The 24,909-nt window shown below is 48.5% G+C and overlaps 1 protein-coding gene across 4 annotated transcripts in view; it reads left to right on the top strand.

Annotated features, from left to right (window-relative positions):
- Positions 1-24,023, top strand: part of TASOR2 (transcription activation suppressor family member 2) — a 44,633-nt gene extending 20,610 nt beyond the window's left edge. For 2 of the 4 annotated variants that reach the window (XM_038740964.1, XM_038740963.1), the window contains exons 10-24: positions 18-118; positions 746-849; positions 2,399-2,471; positions 2,584-2,658; positions 3,233-4,039; positions 5,885-6,127; positions 7,683-8,553; positions 10,022-10,454; positions 11,347-14,916; positions 17,248-17,385; positions 18,936-19,089; positions 19,779-19,884; positions 20,884-21,065; positions 22,734-22,848; positions 23,525-24,023. In XM_038740964.1, the coding sequence (XP_038596892.1) occupies positions 18-118; positions 746-849; positions 2,399-2,471; positions 2,584-2,658; positions 3,233-4,039; positions 5,885-6,127; positions 7,683-8,553; positions 10,022-10,454; positions 11,347-14,916; positions 17,248-17,385; positions 18,936-19,089; positions 19,779-19,884; positions 20,884-21,065; positions 22,734-22,848; positions 23,525-23,603 (7,051 nt within the window). In that variant the 3' untranslated portion in view covers positions 23,604-24,023. Of the gene's footprint in view, positions 1-17; positions 119-745; positions 850-2,398; positions 2,472-2,583; positions 2,659-3,232; positions 4,040-5,884; positions 6,128-7,682; positions 8,554-10,021; positions 10,455-11,346; positions 14,917-17,247; positions 17,386-18,935; positions 19,090-19,778; positions 19,885-20,883; positions 21,066-22,733; positions 23,255-23,524 lie in introns of those variants that run through there. The other 2 variants (XM_038740967.1, XM_038740965.1) reach the window with 2 other exon arrangements.
- Positions 24,024-24,909: the final 886 nt, after the last annotated feature.

The following is a 24,909-nucleotide window of genomic DNA, read 5'->3' as shown; positions in this document are numbered from 1 at the left end:
TGTTATTTGTTTGATAGACCACCGAAACTGGACATTAAGTATGTTATGCATGTGTCATCTTTGAAGAAGAAACTACCCGAAGCTGCATTTAGAAAAAGCAGTTATGTGAAGGGAGAAGGTATGCTTTGAGTAATTATGTTCTCTTTGTATGCGCTTCCTAAGAAGCTTCTTGTGGGAGATTTCTTTAGGGCCACCCATCCTTTATTGAGTGTATAAATCTAGTGTGTCAACTGGAAGGCAAGTAGGGGCTGCAGTTATGCTCACTGGGGACAAAATGTTGGGATGTGCTCTGTGTGTGTCTGTGTCTTTGTGTATGTGTGCATGCGCGCGCATGTGCGTGTGTGTCCCCCACCTCGATTCCCTCTTCCCCCGACCCCCAGGAGAGCTCTGCATGTTCCAAGCACTGTCTGCCTGTTCTCCTGCCCATGGGGCTGGGTTGGACTGTGAGGTGCCCCTCCACTGTGACACTTACTCCCTACCCCCTTGAGCCAGGTTAGAAGTGGGCCTGGGTCAAACCAGAAGTTGGTTTGGATTCATTTTCACAGTGTGTACAGTGGTTTAACCCTTCTGCCTGGGAGTCTGTGGCCTACTAGGAATTTTAATCCCAAAAGACCATCAGTCACACACATATGCAGAACCACACTGTACCCATGCTGAGAATGTTAGTCCCAGCAACTGGAAAGATCTCTGTTGACCTGATGAGTGTACCTTTGGCTTTTCTGTTTTTCATGTGCCTTTCTCTTAGTCTGTCATGAAGGCATTTGCTTCACTTTATGTGAAATGGAAATATCAAACAAGCAGGGCACCAAGTTGGATCAGCTAACAGAATTCATCAAGAACAAGAAATTGGTAAGGCTCATTTTAACAAGTTAAGTTTGATGTCATTTCTTAAGTAGAGGCATTACTGATGCAGAAGTCTGGTGGGATAGAAGCGCTCGGATCAGTGTAGTAGCAGCTTGGATGGAAAGGGTGGAGGTTGTGAAAGTAGAACTGTCATGATTTGTTGCTAAATTGTGTGGACTGTATGAAAGAGATGAGTCAAGGATTATGTCAGAGTTATGGGTTTGAGACAGGATAGTGATATTGTCTACAGTGGTGGGAAAAGCAGGGGGAAGACAGGATTTAAGAGAGTCTCTTTCAACTGTCTCAGTCACTGGTGTGCATTTTTATGGCTTTGATTTTAGCCTCGGAAAATGATCATGTTTAGGCTTTTGGCTTCTGTTGGTATAGGTACTGATGAAGGAAGCAAGAGGGCAAATTGCAGAGATGCCAAAGGAGATGGGTAGGTTAAGTTAGGGACGGTAAATTTAGCAACATGATGTAACCGTACATTTATTCCTCTGTAACAATACAAGGAGAAACTGAAGGTATGATTGCCCTGGCGACGTGTGCGTTCTGGCTACCACTACCGTGGAAAAATGATTTTTTTCATTGCTTTGCATGTTTGTTTCGGAAAAGCAAGAGTGCACCATTCTGACTGAGGGTTTTCCTTTCACTTTTGCCTCTAGGCAAAGCTGAAAGGGAAACCATTCATAAAGGGGCTGATTGCCATATTTTACTTTCACTTTTTACTGATGGGAAAAGTGAAACACAAACTGACTGTGTGCAATGCAGCTTGGGTATTTGGTGATGATGCCCAGCTCTAATACTGGAAAGTGAAACTAGAATACTAAGTGTTTGCAATGTAGTGTTTGCAAACCCAAAGCTCAGGCTAATGGGCTCATTTGTAGGAGACGTTAGAAAAACCAGTTTTGATACCGATTAGCGGTTGAGGTGGGAGGAGAAGACCCTTTGGATTCAGTCATGTATTTTGTGGTTTTGGGATGCTGCACATTTTCTTCTGGTATTTTAAAATTATTGGGGGTTTTTTTGTAGGGTTTTTTTTTAATTGCTTTATCCTGTTCATTTGTGATGAAGGGAGCCCAGAGGCATTTGAAGGCTGTTTTTGTTAAGTAGAATGTAGTTTTGGCAGTCAAGTTGCTGAGAGAGAACAAGGACTTAATAGGTGGAGGTAGTATCTAATCTCCCAAACGCACCAATTTCATCGCATTTCTGAGAGGTTGTGTTTACGGGGTGCTCCAGACATGTCCATTACTTGCGAGTCCAAGTACAGCATAAAGTTTAGCTGAAATATTTTTTTAAAAAGGCTTTGTAATCATCATATGAAATAGTCTTTCTCGAGGTCCCAGTGATAGGTTACTACAGTTACCTTTGATTGAGGGCTAAAGAGCATGAATTCCCCTGACCTGGTCATGGCGGAAACTCCATTTGAAACCAGACAGGATTTCATTTTCAGGACCATCATTCCACCTCTTTCAGGAGCAGTGGGGTCAGTCCACCCAAGTGAGGGGAAGAAAGGAAGCTGTTTGCAAGTGAGGTGTTTTTGTATGTGTTTTAGGCGATCATCAAATGCTTAGAAGGACGAGGATTCCTTTTCTTACTCACATCATCAGCCTTGATGTGCGACACAGGTATGAAGGAACAGATGTGGAAATTGCTTCAGATTTTGACTGTTTACTAGAAAATCAACAGCTATAACTCCGAATTTTTTTTTTCTGGTTTCTTCTGTTTTTTACTTTACAGGTGGCGATGAGAATGGGCATAGCACTCTACACACCTTGCTTTTATTCCCTTCTTCCTCGTCAACATGTGTGGAAGGTAGTTCTTTGCTTAGACTTCTTCAGAGGGCAGAAGATTTTACCTTTTATAGATTGCACTTTGCCTCTGTAGGTCTTCTTGTCTGTTAGCTTGTCTTAAATTTTTAGGAATGGCAGTTTGAGGCAAGTTTCCAAACCTGGCCTAAGAAAGCTCCATGTGTGATGCTCTGCCTTTACATGGAGGTTGAGGGAGAGAGGGTTAGCTGCCCTGCTAGTGCCTATTCTTCTGCCTTTAGTAAAGCTCCATCTCCTCCCCGAGACCTTTCTGAACTTACCCGATTCTGACTCCAAGCACCAGGCACCAGCTTATCTCTCCAACATTGTCTGAATATTTTTGTGATGTTTTTGTTTTTGTTTTCCTTTGTTTCAAGTCTGTATTTTTACTTTCTCCCTCTAGACAGGCACCCTGTCTCATCCTTTGCTCTTTTGTTACCCCTTTTCAAAATCCTGTGTGGTGCTCAAAACTCAGTGGGTATTGAGTACATGAATAATTCACAAGTGACCACCACTCTTCCAGTATGGTAGGGTTATTTGTGAGATTCAAAGTATCTGGTTTTTTGCCCCCTGTATTTTAGAAGAAAAAGAAAGGACATGTGAAGATGAGGAGGAGGGGATCTCCAAGCGAGTGGTGTCCATTTTGCCTGCCCTTCAATATGCCTTGCTAGTAGCCAAGAAACCTTCCCAGGAAGAAGGAATCCAACTGAACACAGTAGTAAAGCAGCATTTCCATGAGTTTTCCAAACTTGACAGAAATTCCTCAACGGCTTCGCAGGATATAATCGACGACCAGTTGTTCCTTTCTTTCGAAACGTTGCCTAGTGAGTTTGAGGTGACTCCATCTTCCGAAAAATGCCCTCTGCCCTCAATATCCCACCTCCAGTCGTACTTTTCTGCCCCGAATAGTTACACTTTGGAAGTATCGCATGCCTTGGAGTGCTTATCTGGACGCTCCCCGTCTCCATTTTCGATCTCTGATGAAATCTGTGACACTGGTTTTTCCCCGTTTACGCCTCTGGACGCCGAGCTTCCCGAGTCAGAGGTAGAAGGAAGAAATGAAACGGAAGCAAGTAAACAGGGTGAGGACACAGGTCCAACTAGTGAACCCAACGTGGAGCAGTCAAACCCAGCAGCTAACCTGAGGAGCCACCAGAAGAAGAGGAAAGCAAGCAGATCCACTGAGACTGACACGGAGAAAAACCGGGGTCCCCTGAGAGTGCTCAACTCCAGGGACCGAAATGAAAACCAGGAAGGAAGTCAAAATGCAAGGGTGAACTTGTGCTGCCCTTTCCCCAAAAAGCTGAGAAGCGAAGCGAGAGATGTCCCTAGCTCAGAAACAACCCTGAAGCTAGCCAAAGGGCAGTTTCCCCAGAAAAGGAAAAGAGGTAAGACCCATCTAGGAAGAATATTTAAATAGCTGTGAATGATGTTTTCAGCCTTCTAGCATAATAGTCCGCCGAGGGCTCTGTTGTGGCACGTGCTGTCTCCGTGAGTCACAAATAGTCGTTGAGGCCATTTACTTGGGAAGTCGTTGATCACTTTGTGGGGGTGAGGCTGACCCATACAGGTAAAAGAGTGATGGCATTATAACTCAGGGTGGCAGCTGCCCAGCGAAGTCGATCTCTGAGTGTGCATGAAGGAGCTGCCGAGATCTCCTCCAGCAGTGTGTATCATCTTTGTTCAGAGAGTGGCCGTTTTGTTGTGGTAGACTGGCAACTGGGACTTGGTATTGAAAGTTTCAATAATCACATGAGAAAGCAAAGGGGCTGCTGAGAAGGAGGGGAACTCCTTTCCCCTGGTTCCGTTGGCTCCTGGGTGACTTCCATCCTGAAGTCTCGTCCAGGAGTGTCTTTGAATTGGGGGAACAGTTTGGGGAGGGAAAGTGGCAGAGAGGTGGGTGACTATCCGGTAATCGGTGTTCAGCTGATTATAAACGTGGCCTCTTATTTTTTTCCAAATAGAGCGTCGGGAAAATTACTAGCTAATTGAGCGGTCCAGAGAGAGAGAGTGTGTGTGTGTTTGTGTTTTTTCTCTCCTGCACCCAGAGCTGCCTGCCTCTCTCTCCAGAAGTGCGAGCTGGCCGTCTGGAAGTAAAGAAAGCTGTGTCAGTTGAGGGCCGTGAGGGAGAAAGAACCACGTGAAACACTCCTGTTTGTGCCCCTTGCCCCAAACAGTTGCTGTTGGCTAGGCCACTGTGGCCCCTTCAGTGCAGCTGATGGGTCCCTCTTCCTTTCTCTTCCCTCTGCCTGGCTGGTCCTCTTGGTCCCTGTCTCCACTCTCAGAGTGAGCCTCTTTTTCTCACCTAGAAGCTGCCTGGTGGTGTCCCAGAATTTGAGGGATGAGGAGAGAGCTGGGAAAGCAGCAGCCAGAAGGAAACAGAAATACTTGCCTAGTCCAGCTAGGCCCCCACCCCTTGTATGTGGATAGGTGCCAATTTGGATGCCTGATTTCCATCTTACAGTTGGATATTCATGTCCCTAGCGGAAATCTAAAATTTACTTAGTGAATCTGGAAAAAATTCTTCCCAACAGCCAGATTTGTCACCTGGTAAAAATTCAGTTTTAGTGCTGTTGCCAGTGGATCCTGGACAAAACATAAATCAATTCAACAGATCCTACAGATTGTAAGCTTCTCAATAGGTATGATACTTGTTAAGCACTTAGGAGCCGAGCACTGCACTAAGCACTGGGGTAGATTCAAGACACTCCCTGCCCACAAACAGATCACACTCTTAACGAAAAGGAGACAGACACAGAAATATCAGAATGCTTTATATATGTAATTGCTCAGTATGGACATAAATCTTTATGTAAGTTAGGAGGTGGCTGAAAGGATAACGGGCGACTTCTTCCATCTGTTTTGCCTGAAACCAAAAGCTCAGGAAGCTACCTGTTGTTTGATTTTGTTCTCGGGGCTGGAAGGGAGGGGGTTTGAGAACTTAAAAAATGGACTCCTTAAGAAATGTACTAAAAGAGATGCTACAGTAATAGATGAGCAAGGTAATATAAAATGTAATTTTGCCCCCATTGCTTAAGTGGTTAAAAAAACACTTTTGAGGATGAACCTCTCTCTAGATTGTAAGCCTGCTGTGGGCAGGGAATGTGTCTGTTGTGTTGTACTCTCCCAAATCCTTAGTACACTGCTCTGCACACAGTAAGCATTCAATAATGACTGTTTGGTTTAGCTACATCCGTTTTAAGGGGGGAAAAAAAGTGTCTTCTCTATCCAAGGTGCTGAAGTGCTGACAGCACAGTTTGTACAGACAACAAAATCAACCCTGAAAAGCCAAGAAACTTCTGTTTCGGAAGATGTTCCAGGGGAAGCAAATGACAAGAAGGTAAAGAAGCAGGAGACGGACCCACCAAAAGCTGTTACTGTCACTAAACAAATGGTAAAGAAACCATCACAAAAACAGAGGGGGCAGATATTAAAAAGCAGCCAAAATCCCAGATCCAGAAAGCAGCCAGACTCAGGTAAGAATATATTCTCAATCTCAATTTTACTCCCAAATGCAAATGGATATGCATTTGGGAATGTAATTATTGTGAGTTAGCAAGTAGATTTAATAAGAAAAAGGAAATGTTTATTTAACTTCTCGTTTGGTTGTATACTTTCTGTGTTTTTTCCACTCTGTTCAAAAAGGATGTAGCTGGAGAAAATGAAACCTCTCACCAGGAATGGGCCTACAATTTAAGGGGACCCAGTCGGTCTGAATTGTGAATGACTATTCAGATCCCCTGGGCCACATCCAAGCACTTTCTGTATTATGTAGCGGTCTATCTAGATATGCATTCAATTATTCATTATCTATGTCCATAGATAGTGAATAATAATTACCTATCGATACATCTAGATGTACGTACTGTTATTATCTATAATAATAATAATTTGGTGTTTAAGTGCTTATTATGTGCCAAGCACTGTACTAGGGTAGATACAAGATAATCAGGTCCCACGTGGGGCTCACAGTTTAAGGAGGAGTGAAACAGGCATTGAATCTCCGGTTTGCAGATGAGGGAACTGAAGTACAGAGACTTGCCCAAGGTCACATAGCAGACAAGTGGCAGAGCTGGGATTAGAACCCAGGTCCTCCGACTCCCAGGCCTGTGCTCTTTCCACTAGGCCACACTGCTTCTCGTGGATAATACAGATAATAGAGAAGGCCTTGGGTGTGTATGTGTGTATCTGTGGCTGGTAGGGGCAGGAGTAGAGGTAAAGAGGGAGACTAGCAATGGGTTAGATGGGGAAGGAGCTAAAGAGACAGGCGGGCTGGGGCCTCAGCCTCGAGTCAGCAGAACAGCCGGGAAAGAGAAAAACAGCAGAGCCAGCCAGAGAGGGGCAACCTGACGCCAAGCCTATTGCCACTGTCGCAGGGCAAATCCTGGAGGAGGTGTACCATTGGTCTTGATTTAGAAAGGGCAGTGCTGCTGTTCTCATACAGGAGTCACACTGCTGTTTGGTGCTACCTTTAAGGACTTTTGACAGAACGCTCTGTACCCTTTATCAAAGGAGGCTTGTCAGCCTATCAATTTTTGGATCAAGGGGGCTTCCTATATTCCCGTTTTTGAGTGATTCTTCGATCAAGCCGGTGCCGCCTCCGTCCCTTGAGGTAGCTCTGTGCGGTGAATAAAATTGCTCTTATTTCTGAATGTGCAAACAAACCCAGAGGCAAAGTCGTAAGCGATTTTTGTTTGGTACAGTATTGTAGGTCTTCCTTGGGAGGTGACAATCCCAAAGCCACAGATTGCTGTTCGTGCCCAGGCCGTGTGGTTAAACCAACATTCTTGGGGGGCAGGATGGCCGGGGCTGATCCGAGGGGAGAGAGCAGCAGCAGCCGCCGTGTAGCCCTCCTGGGGAACGGTGGCCCTACCCCCACTGGAGCCTGTCGGCTGAGTTGTTTGGATCAGCAGATTTTAAAGCTGCTTCTTGTGCATTTAATTGGCATAGGTTTTCCTCTGGGCAACAAATCGACTTCATAGAAATCCCCCACAGTGCCTATTTGATTTTGTTTTTCTCTCTATTCTGCAGCTAAGGGAGAAACCCATTCCCAGCTACCAGCTGAAACATCCCCAAAAGGTCGAGGAACTGCCGTTGCAGTTCAGATCCGCACTACTGATGAAGACCTTCAAGCCAAACCCTTGGGCCGCTGTGATTCCTTGGCCCTAAATATGCTGGCTGATCTGGCACTGAGCTCCGCCGCTACCACTTCTGCTCACTTATCCTTTTCCAGTGACCCTCCTGCCCCCTCTGACTTGCCACAGAACAGCGAACCTTGGCTCTCTAAGGAAAAGAGTCCCCAAGGGACTTCCGATCACGAATACCACAGGCTGGCTAGAAGCCAGAGTGGAGAACCGGCTTCTAATACAACACCTGAGCCATCCTCTGATGATTCCAGGAGCGATGTAACCGTCAGCCAGAGAGAAAAGCGCTTGGGTCCCTCCAGCTCAACGTCAGCAGATTCTCCTGCCGTTCTCCCTCAGGAGACCCCTGAAGCTAGAGGTACAAACACAAGCTCTTTCATTTCTGTGGAACATTCCTATGCTTTGCTTACTGCCGAACAATTGAAAAAACACCCACCACAGAAAGGGTCGCAAGTCCCTGCCTTTGCCAAGAATGGAACGAAAGGCCCTGAAGCAGGGACCCCTGTGGGGAAAGTGATGCCCTTTCGGCACCAGCAGAATATTCCTGTGCAGAAACTCCTTGAGGACACGCTTGTAAAGCCTAAAAGCAGCTCGTTGTCTCCCAGCTCAAAGGAGGATTTCAGTCACTCACATACTGTTTCTAGCTGTAACGGATCCTTTAAGATTACTTGTAAGTGGGAAGCGGAATATGTCTTCAGCTTGGATAGCAGATACACCAACAATCCTTTGGAGAAAACCATTATACGAGCTCTACACGGGTAAGTACAAGGGGAATCTTTAACGGGCTCCCGTTGTCTTTTAAGGATCAATTCAGGCAGAGAGGCTGCTGGTTCCCTGGAGACCCTTCACAGGGAAGGTAGAACTGCTAAATGTGAACCATCGCTTTGCTCTACCAGGCCCCACGGGATGGTGTAGGAGAGCATGAGGTGATGGGATTGATTTAGGCAGGACTTTTCCACGTCAACTCGTCGTCACCTGATTGTTCAGTGCAGATAGCTTTGGGAATGTTATTTGGAGGAGCTCTTAAAGCCTGAGGTACATTGGTCCCGAGAATTTTGGAAAGCAGGCCGAGAGAGGTGCCAAAATACGGAGGGCCCGGAGGAGTGGTTTCATCTTAAGACAGGTTGGTCATCAAGATTGCAGTGAGGAGGGGTCGGACACCTGACTCCCTCGGGGAAGTTTTCCTGTGGCTAGGCTGTGAGCCCTGTGTCCACGGTGAGGGATCAACCCAGGCAGCCTACCACTTTCTGAAGTAAAAATGTATAAATTTGTTTTTAATGGAATGTTCATGCTTTGTTGAGTGTGCACATCCTCTTTGGTGTTTGAGCTGTATTCTCTCCTCCCTAGGTTCAGACCGATTTTTATCCACCACCATGTATGTATTTATGACCCCAGCCATGCCAGGCTTCCCGGCAAGCCTCTGGCCTCACTGTTCACCCTGCCACAACTTTCCATGGTCAACAAAGGCCCAGTAGTGTCTATGAATTTCCCTCACTTAGTGGAAGGAAATTCTCCTGTTCAGCCCAGATCTTCTGCAACCCTTGCAAGCAAGTGATACTTTCTCCAACTTTCATTTCCCCTGCTCTCATAATCAGTTAATCAATGGAATGTATTAAGTGCTTACTGTATGCAGAGCACGTTTCTAAGCGCCTGCGAGGGTACAGTATGACAGAATTAGCAGACAGGTTCCCTGTCTTATAATGAGCTTTCAGTCTAGAGGACTCTCGTAGAAAAGAAACAGTGAAGCAACAGCAAAGGAATGAAATGGTGGTGAAGGAAGCTTCAAGTCTCTCTATGTGCTGCTGATATCCCGGTCCTCTCTCTACCTGTGCGGTGCCGAATTCTGCTCACCAGAGCTGTTGCTGAAGTGACTGGGGTTAGGGCCTCATCAAAATCAGTCTCACAGACTTTACTTTGATGTGTGATTCCAGCAGTGTTATTTTAAAATGTAATAGAACTGTTTCTGAACTTAAATCACACTCACAAGGAACATTCCTTGTGAAGAAAATGATTTTTTTTCCCCAGTATTTGCAAAATACTTTCATATGTTGCATTCTTACTCCATAAATATCCATTTGGGTATTCAACGTATAATGATTATTCACTGACCTTCCCTTAAACTACAGCTCGGTGGCTTAGTGGTTACCAGTATAATTTTTGCTCACGTATGTACTCATTCAAATGTATTTGGAATAACTTTGCAGAGAAAATCTCTTTCTCTTCCAGGCCGTGGGATCCCGATTTGCCAGATAACGTGGAAGAAGTGAAACTTATCCTTCATATGTGGGTTGCCCTTTTTTACAGCAGCCAAAACAAAGTCTTAAGTTCCTCCAGAAAAGTGGTAGAACACAGCAACCCTGCCAAGTATGTGTCCATAAACAGTACAATGGATTCCTCTGAATTCAGTGAAATCAGTGAAGAGTCCCTAGGTGAGGAAGGACATCCTGGATGCCCAGTACTGGAAGAGGACCAGCCATCCAGGAATTCCCATTCCAAAATATCCTTCCCCTGCCCCAACAGCCTACTATCTTCCAGCAAGCCCGCTCCCTCGAGTGGCTTTGAGTCTTGTGCCCGGGATGAATGGGATGATCCATTCTCCAAGGAGGATCCGCCAGGTGTTCGTGAATGCCGGGACGATGCCGTATCTTGCAGTAATGAGGTATGATGGGTAGAAGGAATGGCAGGGCTGGTAGAGGGTTTTCATTGTTTTGCCGGGTGAGCTGGAGATGGTACAGAGAAGGGACAGTCAACAGAATGGGGTTTGGGGTTGTGGGAGTGAGGTGGTAGAAAAGGTCCCACAGGAGGATAGGCAGAAAGAATTCAGACTTTTCAATCTGGAAAGTTGGAGGCCGAGAAGGGATGCCATTGAAGTTTACAAAATCTCAAAGGGCGTGTACAGGGGGAATATGGAATTGTTGTTCACCAAACCCCATACCCCCATGGGGGAGGCGGATTCAGAGCAAACAGAAAGAAGTACTCCTTGACACTTGGGTAGTAAGCATTGAGAATTTGTTACTAGGAAGTTGTGCAGACAGAAAATATCAGTAAGGTCCAGCAGTCTACAATGGGTGACTAGGGGAAATGGTAGGGGGCTTTATGGTCTGTCCCTGAACAGCAGGAACATGTCAGAACGGACAACACTTCCATTGTTTGACCAAGCATCCTGTTGTCCTGTTGGAGAGCGAATATTGGACTGGGTGACCCGGTCTGACCCAGTAATGTCGCTCTTCAATCTTACATGAAGAGTGGCATTCAAGGCAGAATAGTAGTTTTCTTTTCAGGGGGCAGAAAGCCTCAGTTGAAAAGGATGAGCTCAGAAGGCTCAAATTTTCACAAACCAGAGAATGATAAGGCAGAGGTTCTTCATGCCTCCAAGCATTACTCACTACCATACCTTATCGTAATACCCCAGCGGTCTTCAATTCCTGGCTGAGTAGGGATTCAAAAGCCCTATCAGAAGGCTGAGAGATTAAGCTAAATTGATCTGCCTGCCTCTGTCTTAAAGTTTCACTTTGAAAACTCAGTTGAATTTGGATTTTTGCTCTTTTCAGATAAATGGAAAGTGGATGGAGCAAGAACCCCATGGAAGGCCAGAGGATTCTACAAGTGTGCTTTCCAGGGAATATTGTAATCCACACATCCAGGCTGAAGATGAGAAAAATGAAAGCTGTCAGAAATCCGAGGCCTCAAGCGTTTCTTTTGCAAAAGTTGACATTGCACAAACTCCATTCACAGAGACTCCTCAAGATAAGATGACCAGTGACCGGTCTGTGGCTAGCACCTCAAAGAACAAAGAGGGGCTACTCTCAAAAGTGGGTGCCTGTGAGAATTCTGCAGAAGAGCGTGGTCCTAGGAGAAAAGTGGAAGAATGTCAGGAGGTAGAGAGGATCCCTGGTGAGAGATCTCCATGTACCTCTATAAAGAAAAAAGTGGTGAGCCAGACTGATTTAGCCCCAGCTTCTGGTACAGAATTAATTAGAAAAGTGTCATCAGTACCCTCGCGCAAAAGAACCCAGGCAAGATTACATGAGGATTGTAGTGACACCTCATCTGCTTCTAGGAGGGAACCAGAAGATGACAAATACCTCTGTAATTCCTCTGAAGAGAAAGGAAAACTTGGTAAAGAAAGCTACTCACCTCAGAAACAATTTATAATTTCAATTTCAGAAACACCAACGGATAGCACATTAATTGAGGCAACAGCCTCACCAACTGCACTTCCTGCCTGCCAGGCGCTCTCCGATGACATGAGGTCAAAAGAAGGGTTTCTTCAAATTCAAGGGTTCCAGAGTGTGTCATCATCTCAGATTCAGCCAGCGGCCTCATCATCCTCAACGGACCAAGAAACTGACTCTGTGAGGTGTATGTCCCCGATTGCTTCTGTGCCCATGCATTTAGAAAAGGAGAGTGAAGAGGGTGATCTGGGATGTGCAAGTATGCATTTTGAATCCACTAGCTTGGCATTTGCCAAAGGAGCTTGCATACCCATGGACCAAGAAGAAGCCATAATGTTTTCAGAAAGCGATTCTGAGTTTTCTGAGATCAAGCTGGCACTTACCATCTCACCCCCTACAAGTCCACTGCATGTGCAGGACGATCCATTGGAGAATCAGGAATTCCAAGAATACTCTGAAGAACCAGTAGAACTGCCGAGCACAGGGACCTCCCCAGAAGACGAGGAAATTAATTCTACTGATTGTATTTCGTTTTGTCATAAAGAGGTGCTGGAACTACAGAAAAGCCAAGAGAGTCGGTATTTTGACTTGCAGTCCTACAGACTGGGAAATAGAGAGAAAGCTAAAATGATCTTGAAATCACCCTTTGGGGAATTAACTGAGACAGAGTCCCCAGCTTCAAGTTCCAAGGATCCACCTGGTGAAACCTTGCCACCTCAGCATGCGGTCCCGCGGATTCTAGATCTCCACAACCAAGCATTTGAGGACGTTCCAGAGTCCCCGCTGATGGGATCAGCACAACCACTCACCGGGGCATCATTGGAGAATGACACGACAACTCAAGGAAAGCAAGCAAAGAGTTCCACTGAAATGACCACATCCCGAAATAGTCATCAGGAAGAAAAGGAAAGCCCACCTCTACCCCTGGAGGAAAGAGACTGGGAAGGCAGTCCCACAGTTGGGAAAAGCAGTGGCCTGGGTAAGCTTAATAACCCTGAGATTGTGCTGGAGGAACTGACAAAGCCTGAGGATTCGTGGCCCCCTGATAGCGAGGCAGACAAAGTGCTAGGGCAGGAAAGTTTGAGTTTAAAATGTGTCATTTTGGAGACCTCTGAGCCTCCTTACAAGCTGAGCGAGAGAAAAGAAGAGAGGTTCCTGTGCGTCCCAGCCCTAATATCAAGCACCCTTTCACAGCCCCAGGACAGTCCTAGGAGCAGTGAGGTGGACTTTCAGGGCAGTGTCCTGGGGCAGAGAGAACAGGGGCAGTCGCAGGGGCCGTCGCTGAATTCTGATAGGGTCAGTCAGAACCCTTTCATGGAGGCATGTCCACAGTTAGTGAGCTCCAAATGTGCTTCCGAGGGCCATATTTCACCCACCCGTGGCCCAGGACGAGGACACGAAGAGGCTCAGTTTCAAGAACGAGAAACCCCAGCATTCCAGAAGGCAAAATCTCTCCGAAGCACCACTAGCCCCGGCTCAGCCGGCGCCACCGCATCAGTTGCAGAAGCCAGTGGGCGAAAAACACTTCAGAGCCAAAAGCCACCGGAGCGTGAGAGGAAAGACCCGGACAGTGGCCGACGCCCGACAGACAGCCCCAACGCAGCCCTCGGGAGCCCACCCATCAGAGGAGCCGAGATGGCCGAGGAGGTCAGTGGAAGAGGGCTTCCCACTTCTTCTGTTCCAAAGGCTTCGGGATCGTCTGCCTGCCGAGACAACGTGGCCCGTGGATGTCCCGTAAGGGAACTTGAGGCTGAGCCTGCTGCCAAGCCCCTGGGCGGAGATGGGGCTCTGAATTTGAACTCTGACTTTTATTCTACACCTCTTTCTGCCAAAGCCCCCAGCCAGAAAAGTTTCGGAGGTGCTAAAAAGCACAAGCTCTGCTCAGAGGAGTCTAGCATTTTGAGAACTAGGAGACGGGCGGAAGCCGCTACAGCTAATTATGACTCTGTGGTGAACTCAGACAGAAGTGACGGGGAGGGCTGGGACTACGCCAGCAAAGCTCCAGGGCCCTCAGCAGGCCCTCAGCAAGGAAGTTGTATTCCTGAGCCGAGAGAAAAAGAGCGATCCGTCCCCTTTCTCGTGAACATTCGAGATCACCACGGCATCTCCAGGGCGTACGCCAACTTTACCATAATCAAGAAGGTCAAAGACAACACTAGGACTTTGCAGGTCCTGAAAAAGGAACCAAGTGTCCCATCTGAATCCTGCCTGATTAGCTCCTGGCCCGGTACAATCTCACCATCTCCTGACAATCCCACCCAAAATACGTTAGACTTGGAATACCTACGTTTTTCGTATAAACTCAGACAGATAGTGAGGAATCCGAAGTCACTGTTTCCTCCCTCCCCCCACATCCCGCCGACGGAATCCCCCTCCCCTTCAGGGGTTGAGACTTTCCCTTTGACGGAAGAGCCCGAGGCCCCTAGTCTGCGGCACCCGGCCTACAGGAGCCGAAGCCCCCTGAAAGTCACCATCGCATCTTCAGAGTCCCAGAGAGGCGGTTCCGGGTGGTCCCCGAGGAAGCAGCACGACGATCTGAGAATCAGGTCAGATGGGCCCGGCCGGAACCTTCCAAAGTCCGGAAGAGGTCCGTCCCACCCCGTCCACCTCAAGAAACTGAGCTACGACGGGAAACTGAACGAGTCCCAGAATGGCATCTCACTCATCCTCAGCGAATTCACCGAATTTAACAAGGTGATCATGAGCAGCAGCCAACAGAGCCTCCAGGAGAACTCGTCGAACGTCGCCCACGGCGAGGCCGCGGCCCAAGAAACGGTGCTCCTGGTGGGCCCGAGAAGGCCCGTGTCCTTGGAGAACTTGATCACGGACCTGTGTACTAACCTGCACAACAAACTAGGAAGCGTCATGAAAGAGGTGTGCAAAAGCACCTTCATGTTTTACCTTATCGAAACGGAAACAGACGGTTCTTTCTTCCTGAGAGCGAAGGTAAGTGGGCATGCTTTTGTATCATGGTTCGTTTTGTGCCCCTGTGGTTATTGTGAAGCGGGTTTAGCGTTCATCTCAAGGGAAGCGGGCCTTGTTTGGGTGTGGGGAAGATACCAGGCAGAGCGTCGCGGTATTCAGGCACTCCAATCCATCAAGTACTGGTATTTATTGGGCACCTATTCTGTGCAGGCCACTAGCATAAGCACTTGGGAAAGCATAGTCAAGCTAGCAGACTCGGTTCCTGCCCTCAGGGAAATTGTGATTTTGGTCGGAGAGGCAGACGCTATCGTAATGTGCTTGTAAAAGCATGTAGCTTTTCCACTTTTGCCACCCTTCTAAGCCCTTGCCCTAGCTGAATGGAATCATTTGTCTCAAATTATCTAGGGGCATGCAAGAAGGAGACAGATTGGAAATCACCATATCCCCGTCTAGATTGTATACTTGTTTTTGTCAGGGAACATCTCCCAACTCTTATACCAAACACTCCCAACTACTCAGTATAGTGCTCTGCAAACAGTAAGCACTCAATATGATTGATCAAATAATCGAGATTTTAGCTAGGAATTTGGCTCTGGATTCCAAAGGAAAAATAACAGTAGCTGGTTACCCACAAGCTACTTCAATTTCTTTATGAAATATTTTAGTCAGCCCTGTACAAACCTACCATCCATCTAACCATTCCTTTCTTTGCACAAAAAGAGTGATACATGTTTTTCCAAAGGAAATGTTATAGGATCACGACAAAAAGAACTTTGTATCACAGTTTTATGAATCATAATTCCTTCCTCTTCCTAGACTGAAAAACTAAATCCACAAAAGGAAGAAATAAAATCCCCACCCAATTCCAGGGAACCAGGGTTGTGCAAATGGGTGAAGGAGAATGGGAGGAAAAGAGGGCCTCTCCCCAGGGCATGCAGCTCCACTGCCGCAGACGTTGATGGACATTGTTCCACCCTCTGGAGCAAACCGCTGTCCCCATCGACATTGCATTGTCTCTGACCCTTCTATGGTACCGCAGTGTCTTACGGGTAAAACCATGGAACCATAGGCTGGGCCTGCCTTATCTCCTGGATGCCTGAGGCAATGAGAGGATCTCCCTGCCACGGTTTCCTTGTCTTGGAGAACTGTAAAGGACCCCTGTTCAGCTGTCATAGTGATTGAGGGGAAGGGGACAATCTCTGTTACAGTGTAATGCTGTCTATGTATTCCAGAGAAGGCCCCCCTGATGCATGAAACCCCGGTTGCAGCTGGAGAGGCAGATAAGATGCAGAAGGCCTTAAACCAGATGGAGCTTTCCCCAGCTACATCTCCAGGAACACGGCTTTTAGCTTCAGCAAGATGCCTACCACTCTCAGATGGCACAAAATGCCAATAAGTTAGAACTTTTATTTTTCAGAGCAATTTCAAACACACCCCTCCAGTGATTACCATGGTTTACTTGCTCTTTTCCCGTAGAGGATCTCTGTCGATGAGCTTTGTAGCTCATTGTGGCTCCTTTCCCATCAGCCAGGGCTTCTATAGGCCCCTGTGCTTTCCCCTCCTGGCAAAATTTCCTACAAGCGTCAGCTCTGATTTTCTTCCAAAAGTTTCCCTTCTCCTGTCCCTGCTCCCTTCTCATCCTTCTCCTGGCCTTCAGGCATGGGCCCAAGTAGAGCAAGGGTTCTTCCAGGGGCAGGCACATGACACCAGTGCTTGACAGATTGCTTGGCTGTGGTTTCCTTTGCTGACGGTTGGAGTGGGAGTTGATGTGGAAGGAGGAGGGTCTTTGGGAATGTTCCAAAGCCCTGCCCCTCTTCTGGCACCTCCAAAGAACTCCTCAGAGCCCACTTGCTCTAAGAGCTCCAGGGCCCCTGTCATAGGAAAAACAGCCCTGCCCCTTCCAAGTAGAACTGGTCCCGGAAATCTGAAAGGATATTCAGATCCATGCCACTATGGCTCTTAGGGTTGATAATACTATTAATATTTGCGGTATTTAAGTGCTTACCATGTGCTCAGCACTTTATGAAGAGCTGGAGTTGATACGAGATAATCAGGTCAGACAGCCCCAGCCCAACATGGGGCTCCCAGACTAAGTGGGAGGGGAACAAGTGTCAAAGTTTTGCGGCTCAAAATACCCAATTCTGTCAGAACCCTTTGGGTGACGGAAGTCATTCTCCTCTCCCCTTTCTCCCCCGCCCCGCCACCACCCCATGGGTGGAAGGTAGTCACTCTCTGTCCGTTCAGTGAGGTGAGCACTTCCCAGGTTTCCGCCGAGGGATGTTTGGCAAAGTGTGAAATAGGTTTGGACAAGCTGCGTCTTTTTCCTGATGGGATTCTCTTGGGCTGTTTCAGAACTTACTGAGGAAAGCGGGCCACGTGGAAGTCGAGCCTCTGCATTTCTGCGAGATGCTGCACGGAGACGACAGCAGCAGCAGCAGCCCACTGGTCATTTTCATCAGAAACGAGGACATAGCCACGCACATTCACCAGGTAGGTTCCAAAACAACCGTTTCATTGTCACGGCCCCTTGGCCACCCTCTCCTGCGTCTAGTTAACGCTTTCAGAATGATGTCAGGGAGCTCACGTTCCTACTGATGAGCCTGTTGTGACCAATAAATTGTTTGCAGGGCCTGCTGGTGCCTCTGCTACAGAGATGCCCAGCAATTTCGGAAAGGGCCAAAGAGAGAGCTGCTAACCCTCCAACAGGCTCCATTCTCCCATGCCTGTCTGCCTCTGCCACCTTCGGGGAGGCCCAGATCACCAGGGCAGAGGGCGGAGGGCAGCCAGGAGGACCCAGAAACAGCAGACTGGCTTGGGTCGGTCCGTCTGCAAAAGCTCGGCCATGGGTGTAGCACCCTCAAGAAGACAGAACATGACTGTATATATGTTTGTACATATTTATTACTCTATTTATTTTACTTGTACATATCTATTCTATTTATTTTATTTTGTTAATACGTTTGGTTTTGTTCTCTGTCTCCCCCTTCTAGACCGTGAGCCCACTGTTGGGTCGGAACTGTCTCTATATGTTGCCAACTTGTACTTCCCAAGCGCTTAGTCCAGTGCTCTGCACACAGTAAGCGCTTAATAAATACTATTGATTGATTGATTGATTGACTTACCTCTGGCTGGACCGAGCCCAGCCCCTCAGAGGTTCATAGAAGGGGCAGGGTCATTTCCCTCAGGCTGTTGGCTAGTCTAGCCTCGGAAACCCCACCTCGCTGACATCCCAGCAATTTATAGGGCCCACACTACTTCCTGGGTTCCTTGGGCCTGTCATGGATTTACTTATCAAATTCAGAGTCAGGCCTCAACTTCCCAGGCTTTGTTAGGCCCAGCGTGAGTCCTGGTTGTAAAATCTTGACCCTGTTTTGGCAGTTCCTGTCAGGATGGGAATTAAGACTGTGAGCCCTTTTTGGGACGGGGATTGTGTCCAACCTGGTTATCTGGTATCTACCCCGGCACTTAGTATAGTGCCTGGTACATAGTAAGTGCTTAACAAATAGCATTTAAAAAAGGATGTTTCTGTCGTAGTGAATTCCCCATAAGAAGTAACCTGAGTCTCCTATAGGACTGCCCATGTGGGCTTTGAAACCAAGTTGCATACTACTTTCCAGTCCATTTTCTAAGACCCAAGATCAACCAGCAAAAGTTTCAAGTAGCACTTGATTATATCCAAATTCCCGTGGCTTTGCCATTGACACATGGACTGGTGCCTGGGCGGTAGAGGTATAAGGTTATGGCCTTGGATGCCATGAACAGCCTCTTTCTCCTCCAAAACCCTTGGCATTGGGGGTCCTGCCCAGGTCTGATGCCAATCCACAGTCCATTCTCAATTTTCCTGGGCCTGTTTGTAGCACATCTGCTCCGGAGGCTCCTTGCCTGCCAGCCTGTCTGACTGTGTGCCCGGCAGGAAGCGTAGGGAGAGTCTCGGCTCTACCTGGGGGCTTAGGTTTGTTTCTCCCTAAGCTGCCATCCCCTGGGTTTTCCTGATCCCACAAGCAGGCCGTCTCACCATTGGGCTGGTTTTTCTCCGACAGATTCCAGGTCTGTTGAAGCTCAAGCACTTCCCCAGCGTCATCTTCGCCGGTGTGGACAGTCCAGAGGATGTCCTGGGAAGCACCTACCAGGAGCTCTTCTGTGCGGGAGGATTTGTGGTCTCGGACAACAAAGTGCTAGATGCCATGACACTAGGTTAGTGGTGTTTCTCCCACCGCCTCCCTTCACTCCCTTTGGAACCAGAAGAAAATCTGGTTCGCAAGCTGCGGTTACCGGAGTTAACGCACCCTGGCATGGGTTAGTGAAAACCGCATAGGATTAGAAAATGGCTGGGGCAGAAAAGCCGCAAAACTGTCACCAGGCAAAAATGCAGTTAGCGTGGGAAAGAAGTGGACTATCTCTTTGACGCCTGGACCTGACCACCAGACTCTGCGATTGACAGATTGACTAGTGCCTTATTGATTTAACCGGACTGGGAGAGGAGGGGAGATGAGCACTCGATAAAGGGAAGAGCGAGTGTTTCCAAACAGAGTGAAGGTGAAAGGAGACTGACAGTGGGTGGGGGGGCTTCTCTCTGTCACCATTATCCTTCGCTGGGCTGATAGCCCCAGCTTCCTGCGAGCAGAGCCCATTCCTGCCTGGCTTTAGGGTGAGGCTACTGGGGCCCGTGTCCCCAGAGCCACATGTTTTTCTGCCGCCTTCCCAGGCGCGGCAAAACTCAGCAGCTGGTGAGCATCCAGCTGTGGCACTGGTGCGGGCCACCAGCCTGGCGGGTGAGGTGCCCGGGGTGGTCGCTGGCCTGACGCTGCCTGAATGCAGAAGGGAGCGAGCCTGTCTCTGGCTTAATGGGTGAGCCTGTGCTCTCCTCCGTGTCTTTTCAACAGCCGAACTGAAGGACGTCATCAGAGTCATGGAGAGACTGAATGAAAACGGAAGGTGGAAGTGGCTGCTTCACTACCAAGAAAGTAAAAAACTCAGAGAATACGACAGGTAACGATCTGCCCCGGCCTGCTCTGCTTCCCCGTCGCCCCAGTCCCACCCGGCCGGTGGGGTGGCCTTGGCCGGAAGGCGGAGTTTTAAAAATATCCAGGAAGACACTGGCAAGCTGCCACCCTCCGAGACCTTAAGGCGAGCCCAAGGCTGATGCTCCATCCCCCTCCTTCCTCCCTCTGCCAGGGGTCCTCCCTCTGCCAGCTAGCTTACACCCCATGCTAAACCCTTAGCACGGTGTTTTCTCGTCCGTTCCTGGGCTTCCTGGCTGGAGGTGCTTGGGGTTGAGTCTCTCGTACCTACCTCAGCGAGATGTGTGAATATTCCGATGGTGACGGCGGCGGGCGGGATTCCTTGCCCCCGACCCCTTACCCGGCACTCAGTAAAGCTGACTGGTGCTGAAAAGCAGTCAGAGTTGACCTAACTTTAACCGTCACTACCGAGCCGGGAATCGAGTAGACTAGACGGGCTTCCTGGCCCTACAGGCTTACCCCGGGAATTCACAGGGGTTCACTTGGGACCGTGGGTGGCCGTGTTTGGAAATGGGGAGCGGGACCTGGAGAAGGGAAAGAGCTCAGTCTTTCTACTTAGACTGAGCCTCATGAGAGACTCTCTTTTAGACTGTGAGCCCACTGTTGGGTAGGGACTGTCTCTAGATGTTGCCAATTTGTACTTCCCAAGCGCTTAGTACAGTGCTCTGCACATAGTAAGCGCTCAATAAATACGATTGATGATGATGATGACGATGAGAGACACGGACTATGCCTGGCCTAACTCGTATCTGCCTCAGCCCTTATACCGCAATAATAATGTAATAATAATAATAAGGGTGTTCTGAGAGGGCAAGGCAGTAGAGGGGTGGTGGAGAGTGGTTTGGATGAGGGAAGAGACCATCGATGACTCGGTGTCAAGTGAAGACTTCACATTTGGCCCCATCAGTTTTAAGCCCAAACGATCCTACATTGGCCGGTTAACTTGTTTACCCAATCTGGTCCGCAGGATGGATTCGATTGTGCGTAAGAAGAATTCAATCTTGAAATCGTGCCTAGGCACGAACATGATCGAAGTGCTTCACTACCACCAGTGTGACGCGCACCCGGCGTCGAAATCTGAGGCTCTGAAATGCCTGCTGGGTCTGCAGGTCCAGCACATCGGGGCACGGTTCGCCGTGTACCTGACAGGTAAGCCACCAGCCTGGCCCGCGGGAACCCCCAGACCCGGGGGGCTTAGAAGTGGCCCGAGACCGACGCGCTCACGGCCCTTATGTGACCCAGCCTGGACGGGGGCCAGAGAAAGGAGCGGGGTCCTGGACCCCACTGGGTCATTCCCTGTAGCTTGGGAATGGGAGTGAATGGGAATGAGCCCGGGCTTGGGAGTCGGAGGTCATGGGTTCAAATCCCGGCTCCGTCAGCAGTCAGCTGTGTGACTTTGGGCAAGTCGTTTCACTTCTCTGGGCCTCCGTGACCTCATCTGGAAAATGGGGGTGAAGACTGAGCCCCACGTGGGACAACCTGCTAATGGTGACGGTATTTGTTGAGCGCTTACTATGTGCAGAGCCCTGTTCTAAGCGCTGGGGGGATACAAGGTGATCAGGTTGTCCCCCGTGGGGTTCACAGTCTTAATCCCCACTCTGCAGACGAGGCAGCTGAGGCACAGAGAAGTGAAGTGACTTGCCCAAAGTCACACAGCTGACAGTTGTCGGAGCCTGGATTTGAACCCATGACCTCCGACTCCAAAGCCCGGTCTCTTTCCGCCGAGCCTCGCTGCTTCTCCCTGATCACCTTGTGTCTTCCTCAGCGCTTAGAACAGTGCTTTGCACGTAGTAAGCGCTTAACAAATGCCGTTATTGTTGTAGCTGAGGCCCCGGGCAGAGCTGGGGTTGAGCGCTCAGGGTGGGAGCGGGCTAGCATGGCTACAGCGGCCGCTAGCAGCCCCCGGGGCTCCGCTGGACGTCGCCTCCTCGGCATTCGGCCTTTGCTGAAGATGGGCTCCCACCGGCTCCTTCCAGGCTGGCCGCAAGCGGCCGGCGCTCTCTCCCTTTCCCCCTCCTCCCGGCCGTCCACACCACGGGGCCTGTGGAAGACCTTTGTTTTCAGCCCTGTGGCACCTATACCTAGGAGACCTTGACTTTAGTCTCCGTGGCCGCCCACGAACGCCTTGCCCCTTGCTGCCCGACTTGTTCGGCTATGAAGACCTGTTGTAAATTTGCTTCACTGTAACCCTGTTGAAAGCATCTGATTAAAAAGGCCACTTGTCTGCTGTGTGACCACGGGCAAGTCACTTAATGTCTCTGTGCCCGTCACCTCACCTGTAAAATGGGGATTAAGACAGTGAGGCCCACAAGGGACAGGGATTGTGTTCAACCTGTTTATCTTCTACCGCAGTGCTCAGTATAGTGCCTGGCACTTAGTAAGCCCTTCACAGATGCCATATGAGGGTTTTTTTTTTATTTCTTCCACCATGGTCAAGCTCAGAGGTGGAGCTGGCTCATTGATGATGATGATGATGTATATATGTTTGTACATATTTATTACTCTGTTGATTTATTTTACTTGTACATATCTATTCTATTTATTTTATTTTGTTAGTATGTTTGGTTTTGTTCTCTGTCTCCCCCTTTTAGACTGTGAGCCCACTGTTGGGTAGGGACTGTCTCTATATGTTGCCAATTTGTACTTCCCAAGCGCTTAGTACAGTGCTCTGCACATAGTAAGCGCTCAATAAATACGATTGATGATGATGATGATTAATGTTTCTAAATGGCTGCCCTTAGATAAACAAGTAACCCCAGTCACACGATTTTCCCCGCCAAAACCCGTGATCTCTGGCCTTGGTTTTTCCTCTCACAGAGAAGCCTGCCGCGTCCAGTGAGTCGTTTGAAAGCAGCGGGATCCTCGTTACCGACGTGACTACCTTTGTGGCAGCTCTCCCGCAAGCGGCGGCCCCTTTCAAAAGCAGCTACTGGTAAGAGCGATTTGGACCCGGAGCCAGAACGCCTTTAGCCGCCGCGAGGAGGGTGGAGGACTCGAGAGTGGTTTTAAAACCCGGGGGCATTGCCGGGTGCAAGCCCGGGGGGCTGCTTCTGAGTATTTAGGGCTTGTAGGATCCACCAGAGCGCCATCCTCAAGCAAGGGGGCCGAGGCCCGGCAACCCAAGACCAACAGGGAGGTTGGGGAAAAGGTGTCGCTGGCCTTGAAGCCCCGCTCACAAGGACGAGTGCTTTTAGAGACTGTGTAGTGAGTGGAAGTTTTGGCCCTTCCTAACATTCAAGTCCCTCTGTCTGAGGTGCCATTTCTGCCACTACAATCAATCAATCAATCAATCAATCGTATTTATTGAGCGCTTACTATGTACCCACCGGCTCCGTTCACTCTAGTGCAGTTTGGGGCCCTTTGCCGTGGAGAAGCAATCACCCTGCGAACTACCTTCCTCTGTCCAGGTGATCCTCATGGTTTCAACCACGCTGCTCAACAGACATTTTCTTTTTAAAACCTTGACTTGAAAGGACCGCAGGCTGACATCTGTCAGCGAGCAAGTACCCTGTGCAGACATCTCTAGGGGATAGTTTTCCTTTTTCTTAAGGGGTTTGCTAAGTACAGTGTGAGACATTACTTTAAGAACGGCACATTGAACTTTACAGGAATAAGCGCTCGGCTGCTCCTGCTGGAACACTTCTGGATGCAGTGTTCCTAAGGCTTACTACATTGGAAGAAAAATAGGTGTGTGGCATTGTCTGTTTTTAGTCTTAATGTAAATAAGGTATGTAAAGCGCATGTTACGGTCTGGAGGTTTTTGTACATTATACCTACTGTGTGGAAAACTGCTAATTTAAACCGTCAGTTGGATGCCGTTAAAGCAACACTACATTAAGTTAAATATTTTTTCCCGGACGATACCATTTTCTCAGCAGCCCCTTTTCACTGAACGAAACCCTGTAAATATAGCGAGACTGTATGGTTAGCAAGGTGAGGCAGAGCCCCCCCCCCCCCCCCCCCCCATATTTATGGTACTTTAACAGTTGTCTTTGAAAACTCCAGAGGTAAATTAACCACACATTTGTAAGAGAGGTTGCTTATCTGTGGGGAAGACAGGTTTTGTAACTCATCTTTCCTTTTTTAAAATAAAGGAACCTCAATCCAGTAATTGTCCAGTGTGACGTCGACAGGGGGGGAGTGAGGAGTGTTAGTTCTTTACTGGCCCCTGCTGCTCTTGGGGAACTAGTTTTCCACCACAGTCCGTCTCCCCTGTCACCGCTTCCTCACCCGTGTTTATCTCGTCCATAGGCTGTGTTTGCAGGAGCTCCGGCAGGTATAAGAGAAGGGACGTCCCGCTTCCCGTTTAGTTGTCTACCTGGTGAAATGTACAAGGCTTTCCCTTCCAGGGAATGGGGAGCTAGTTATGGGCAGGAAATGGGTCTAATTCTGTTGTATTGTACTCTTCCAACTGCTTAGTACAGTGCTCTACACACATTAAGTGCTCAAATACCACTGAGTGTCAAAGTGACTTAAGGAGGCAGGGTGAGCACCCCCAGACAGAACAGCTACAGCCTCGGGGGAGTTGGGGGGATCCTGTTCATAAGGCATCGCTGACCTGTTATTTTTCCTAGAAGCAGCAACACATCTCTTTGTCTCTCTCGCTTTCACCCCCCCCCCCCTTATCCTTCAGGGGCAAGCCAACAGAGGAACTTAATACCCGCTTCACACACCAGGTAGAGCAGACACCACAGATCAATAAGCAAGGTATTGGTTTCCAGAGTTTGGCTTTACTTTGCAGTACAGAAATCATTTGGAGCCATTTTAGACACACTGTAGAACCGCCAGCTCCGTCAAGTCAATACTGCCGGGCAGTTTTGGTCCCTCCGAGAAGCCACGTGAGCTACAGGAAATACTCCCATGCCTTTCCTGCTTTTGTAACTGGTTTTCTTTCATCTGTCTTTATTAGGTTAAAACACAAAAAGGAGCCTTAGGCACATAGGCAACTCCAAGATGACGTAAACGGTTTCAAAAGCTGCAGTTTCGTTAATTC

Source organism: Tachyglossus aculeatus (genome assembly GCF_015852505.1).
Source record: "Tachyglossus aculeatus isolate mTacAcu1 chromosome 12 unlocalized genomic scaffold, mTacAcu1.pri SUPER_6_unloc_1, whole genome shotgun sequence".
Taxonomy (NCBI): Eukaryota; Metazoa; Chordata; class Mammalia; order Monotremata; family Tachyglossidae; genus Tachyglossus; species Tachyglossus aculeatus.
The sequence above is the reverse complement of the archived record's forward strand: the minus strand, read 5'-3'. Positions and strand labels throughout refer to the sequence as shown.